Here is a 6,000-nt window from a genome sequence, read left to right on the forward strand (position 1 = left end):
TTTCATATTAGGAGATGGTACACCTGTAGTAGTCGTTGCTCTTGTTTTAGTTATGAGGATACATCCATCTCCAGCTGTAACTGGTTGGCTAAATGAAACGAGAATAGCCTAAGGAACATAATGTTCACAGAGGCATGGTAGCCTTTTCAGATACTTGAGAGACTGACATGTAGTGGAGAAATTTTTTATTTAGTAGGCTTTAAGGTCCAAATTTAGCTAGGATTAATGAATGAAAATTTCAGGGATAGAAATTGTTAGCTGGGTAAAAGGAAGCAGCATTTAATGGAAATGTGCAAAAAAAAAAAAAAAGTGAGATTATTGTCTTTGTAGGTGTTCAAACGAAGTTTGGAGATCAGTTAGTGGGGCTCTTGAATATTATGGCATGGAGGGCGTTTGAACATTGAATGGGAGTGGAGTGAGGAGATGGACTGAAAGGCCTTTATCCTAAGATGACACGATTCTGTGACCGCTGCCCCCCTCATCCCCCATCCCAGCTGACTCGCGGGGGCCCGCGGGGGCTGGTTGAGAGGCTGGGCCGTGACCTCGCTGTCTCCTCCAGGTGTCTGTCTGCCAGGAGATGGTGACCGAGCTGCGCAGCATCATCCTGTGTCAGGACAGTATCCACCCCCGCCGGAGGCGCGCCGGAGTCCCGCCGCCCCGGCCCCCCATCCCCGAGGAGCGCCGGCCCCGGGGCACCGCGACTCTCAGCAACGGGAAGCTGTGCGGGGCGGGGGAGCCCGACCAGCTCGCGCAGAGACTGGCGCAGGAGGCCGCCCTGGTGGCCCGCGGCTGCACGCACATCCGCGTGTGCCCCGAGTGCCGCCGCTTCCAGGGCCTGCGGGCGCGGCCGTCGCCCGCCCGCAGCGAGGAGAGCCTGGAGTGGGAGAAGACCACCAACAGCAGCGAGCCCGAGTAACCCCGACGGCCACAGGACGCGCGGAGGCGGGCGGGGCGGGGCGGGCGCCGCTGTCCGCCGCCAGCTCGGACTTGCACAGCGTAGACACCTCTCCGGATTTCGGATCCAGTCACATTTCAAAAAGATCAAAGCGCCTGACGCCCCAGCCAGAGACCGCGTCCGATCAGGGAGCGGGGTCCACCCGGAGACGTTGCACCCAAGTGGCACAGGACGGCTCTCCCTCGTGGGCACAAGGACCCATCTTCTCCCGGCGGGCCTTCCCCTCTCGCCAAAATCACGGAATATAGGGTCGGGGGAGGTCCCTGGCTAGACCAGTCCAATGAATTGGTGGAATCATCAGTTGAATTTCCCCCTAGGAAGGGGCCAATGTACCCTCCGTCTAGTTCTTACAGAAAAAAAAAAAAAGAAAATTAAACTTAACAGGGAAGTTTTTCCTTTCTGGATTTGTATATTTTTGTTAATGTTTTTCTTCTTTTCTCTTTTCTTTCCTCTCCTTTTCTTCTTTGTCATCTTCTCAGTTCTGTTCATTTGTTTTGTGGTTTTTGGAGGGGGAGGCTGGGTTAGGGAATGGAAGTCTAAATAATCCCTATTTCTTCTTTTTCCTGACTTTTGGGATGTTGAGTCACTAGTGCATCCGATTTCAGGTGCTTAACTCTTCTTTCTGTGTGGTGATTGGGGGGGCACAGGAGAAGGGGTCTTGGGGAGAATCAGATGGAGAGCCTCAAATAAAAGTCCATTTAAGTAAATTTTTAGATGCCAAAAAGCAGTTAACTCATCGTATACTCAGAGAGACCTTGAAACGCCTAGGACGTCAAGGATTAATCTGTCTTTTCTTTCCTTTTCTTTCTGACTTTCACTATTATTGGGTTTGATTTGATCTTTTGTGAATGTAATTTCTGAAGACAGACAGGGGAGGAGAATAGAATGCACAAAGTATCCTGGGACTTCGTTTAAGGAGCGGAAGTAGATAGAATTTTCCCATACCATGGCCTTGGCTTCGGTTGGAACGCGCCATTCATAAAGGAGGAAGAACTGGGTCACCCCGTTGGTATGGTGCATACTTTGTCAATTGCATCTCTTTTCAACCAAACTCAGTGGCTGCCTATGAAGCCAGACCCACAAGACTACCATGGATTGAGTGGTTTCTTGCTACTTAGATGTGAGACCTGGGTGCAAGTGTGTGTGTGTGTGTGTGTGCGTGTGTGTGTGTGTATTTATTAAATAGAAAGACCTTAAGTAATCAAGAATTTGCTAGGTTCCTGGGAGAGAGGGAGAGTCTCCTAGTCAATACACAGGCCTGGGAACTAGGAACTCTTGAGTCATAACCTCAGCTTAGGGCAGTAGCCCCCACCTTGTATGACTTTAGGTAAGGCATTTAACTTCTCTTCCATCCACCAAATAGGAGTTAACTGATGCTGGCCAGGTTATCAGGTGACTGCTAGTGACTGCTCTCCATGTGAGTGAGAAGTTTGCAGGGTCCAGAGCACACATCTGATGGGAGGGGTGAGTCTTTCTGCAGCTGCTTGACCTTTGCTTTGCTTCACTATTCGGGAGTTTCATTCAGAGAGTTCTCATTTGCTGATGGAAAACAAATTCTATGCAATTTCTGATTGTAAACTTAGAAAATTCAGAGAGAGAGAAATAAACAGCCACTACCGCCACCTCCACCTCCACCACCGCTGCCACCACCTTGAATGGAATTGTCCTCACTTTTGTCGCTGTTGCAAATGTACTAAAATAAAGACATCTTTGGAAGATAATGAGCTTAATTCACGTTTTTGCCATTTGGGTTGGTCAGCATCCTCTTTATGCCAGGACAGTTAGTTAGGGCTGCCGTCCTGGGGCCAAATGGTACCCTGACTATTCCTATGAGGGATACCCATTCTGTCCTCACCTGACCTCACCCATGAATTTGACTCCTTTTTCCTTTTTCTCTTTAACCATCAAATGACAACAAGCTGTGCAAGACACTTGTGTCTTCTTTTAAACCTTGCCTTGAGCCTCGTGGAGAAACGTGGATTTGGTGGGAAGGGCACCCAAAGGCTGGCTGACAACAGACCCCATTGGTGCCACTCTGCTCCAACCTGCAGATTCATCCCATGCCTCTGACAACCTGGTTCCTACTGTCAGATCCCATTTGGGGTGGGAAGGGTGGTTTTTTAAAAAAAAAAAAAAAAAACTCGTTTTTATGAGCAGGCTATCTTGATCAATAGCAAACTTTTTTTAATGGATTAGTGAAATAAATGTCCTCATGCATCCTTTATAGTCTGTTTCTCTGTGTGGAATAAAGATAAGATTAACAGCACTGGATGGTTTCTGTTAGCTGCTGAGAGCAGAGCTGCACCTCGCTCAAGATGGTGGGCGAATTTGCAACCAGCTAGAACTCTTCCTTGGTTTGTCTCCACTTTTTATCTGTTGGTTGTTGGCTTTCTTTTCCATTCTGTATTTTCTATCTGACTCTGTATACTGTATAAAGCAGTTTTTTCTTGTCTGTTTATCTTTCTTCAACTGGAATATTTACAATAAAACAGAAACAAACCCTGAAATGTTAGTGATGGATGAAAGCTATTTGGGTTTAGAAAGTATGGTTCAGTGTGTCTAATATCCAGGTACCAGACTTGAAAAGCAAATAAAAACATAAACCCACTTTGTGTCTTCCCCTCCACCGGCCCTCTCTCCCCCTCTCTCCACCTCCCTGTCTACTCAGCAACACCCCCACACTCCCCCCTGCTTCAGCTCTTTGTTCAGATCTCAGAAAAGTCTAGGTGGCTTCTTTCAATTTTTAGTCCTAGGAGCCTGAGCCAATCCGCCCCCACCCCGCAAAACGGATACATATGTTAATGAAGTTCAGGATTCCTAGGGTTTTGTCTTCCTAAATGCACTTTCAGAGAATAGTCATCTATTGATACCTAGGGTAACTCTAGTCAGATATCACCCCAGATTCCACTGGGAGCTTGAAGATTACATCAATTAAAATATAATACTTTGCTTTATTTCTTTTAATTGCTTTGCAGGGCCCCAACTGTCACAAGATCTGTACCTCAGAACCCAGGTAGGGTGTAAGCCGAGCATGCAAATGGCCGAAAATCTTTTGGCTACCCCTAATCCACTGCTCATATGAGAATATTCCTCCTGGGACCATGCCAGCCCGCTCTCTTATTGGTTAGGTGAGACTGAAATATCATGATAACCAATCCACCTGGGGCCACTCTGTGAAAGTTTCTTAGTTTTGGATTCCAAGGAGTTTAATTTTCTTTTGGAATCCAAGGGGGAACTTCCCTGTGGTGTAAGAGTCAAATACATGAGGCCAGAAAAGGGCTGGGGCACTTCAGAAACATCAGATTGGTGGTTTGAGGGAGGCTTGAGAGACCCATTTGTGGCCCTCCCACCCAATGGAGTGTTCACAGAAAGGTAGAACAATCTGGACATGATAAGGGAGATTTGAGTGCCTGACTAGTCAGTTTTCTTGGGGTAATAACAAAGAGGCCTATTTGGAAAATCCAGAGAAGGAATCCTTTCATAAATATTTTGCTTAAAGCTAATGCTTCCTATGGGGCTTTCTCAAGGAGAAATTAAACCTTGAGTTGCCTTGCGCCATGAGTAATTCCTTTGCCTTTAGGTGAATGGTGACTTTCTCCCCACAGTGGCCAGACAGAGAGTGCCCTCAGGAACTGACAACCTGCCCATCCTAAGGTCTGCCTCAAAGGCTGGGAATGGCATGCTCTCCTGAGACTTTTCCCATAGGGAAAAAGTTATTACTGGGTGTGGCTTTCAAAGGCGTCGGTGGGCGGGGTTGGGGGGTGTGTGGGATCTCCACATTTTAGAGCCAAAGTGGTCAACAGCTTGTTGTAATTTGAGGGCAACCAAGCAAGAGAAATTCTGCCACTACTGTTAGAACATTATCATTCAAGTTTTATGAATTTCATACTAATTTCTGGAGAATGAATGAAACAAAGACGTATGTTACCATTCAACAAACAGCAGAACTAATGCCAAGATCAGGAAAGAAGTCTACGAAAGCAATGAAGTAAAAAATAAGCTCTCTAACCAGAAGTGGCAGAAAAGTTGAGGTCCCAAGAAGGGTCATAAAAAAATTGAGCATATACTATAGCCATAGGTGAACGAAGCATATGCATATAAATATTTCACTTGCAAGGATTTACTGAAGCATGTCAGCACATTGTGACTGATGGGTATAGCAGCTGAGAACTTTATCCTATTTGCAAGTTAGACTAGATACAGATGATGGATTACACATCCCTCCATCATCTATATCTAGGGCCAAAGTTCCTCCTGTAGAAAACTAGCTGAAGATCCTGCCCACTCTTCAGTATTCCTTGTGCCCAATTGAATGTTGTTTCTTGGCTGTCAGGGAACACTGGCAGTTTTTCCACTGGGACTTTTCCATAGATTGCTGAGTAACCTGGAGAGGGTATTTGCCTAGCACCCAACACCACATTAGATTTTGCTGGAAATAAGACATAGAAGCAGTGATCTGTACTCTGCTTGAAGGACCAAACTAACTTTAACTTATAAGAAACTGAAAAAAAATCACACAAAATATAACAATAAAAGTACTTAGAGTGTGTAGTTTTGAATATTAACCACATAGAAATTCAGAAGCACTCAAAATTCTAAGTAGTTAAGAGAGCCAAGGAAGGCTAAGTGGAGGAAGCAGGACTGTTTGTGTGTTTGGGTTGTTAATTAATTAATTTTTTGATGTCTGGGAAACAAGATCTTGCTCATTGCCCTCGGAGTGAAATATGGTTAATTTATGTCGGTGATTTCAGCACCCCTCTGATAAAAGATCATTTGTTATAGCTGTTGTTTTCTCTTCACCCATAGCATCCTTTTTTGAGGAATTCTGGCTCTCAAACGATGCTTTTTCCTGTTTGCTGCCAACACTGGAGATTCTCACCGCTGTCTCATCCCTTGGCTTCTTTTAAGTTGTATTAGTGGAATTAGCTGCAGATGCAAACAGCCTAGACCTACAGAATACAGAAAGGCTAACTGAACAAGCAATGATACTGTCTAAGTGGATTTGGAGTTGTTTTTAGAAAAAAAGATCAAAGAGTTTTAAAATT

General features: G+C 45.4%; 1 protein-coding gene across 2 annotated transcripts in view; it reads left to right on the plus strand.

Annotated features, from left to right (window-relative positions):
• Nucleotides 1-3,563, plus strand: part of GRIK4 (glutamate ionotropic receptor kainate type subunit 4) — a 476,424-nt gene extending 472,861 nt beyond the window's left edge. Inside the window, exon 21 of one of the 2 annotated variants that reach the window (XM_003923589.4) lies at nt 560-3,563. In XM_003923589.4, coding sequence (XP_003923638.1) covers nt 560-916 — 357 coding nt within the window. In that variant the 3' untranslated portion in view covers nt 917-3,563. The remainder of the gene's footprint in view (nt 1-559) is intronic. The other variant, XM_074400736.1, reaches the window with a different exon arrangement.
• The last annotated feature ends 2,437 nt before the right edge of the window (nt 3,564-6,000 follow it).

This window comes from Saimiri boliviensis, chromosome 6 (genome assembly GCF_048565385.1).
Source record: "Saimiri boliviensis isolate mSaiBol1 chromosome 6, mSaiBol1.pri, whole genome shotgun sequence".
NCBI lineage: Eukaryota > Metazoa > Chordata > Mammalia > Primates > Cebidae > Saimiri > Saimiri boliviensis.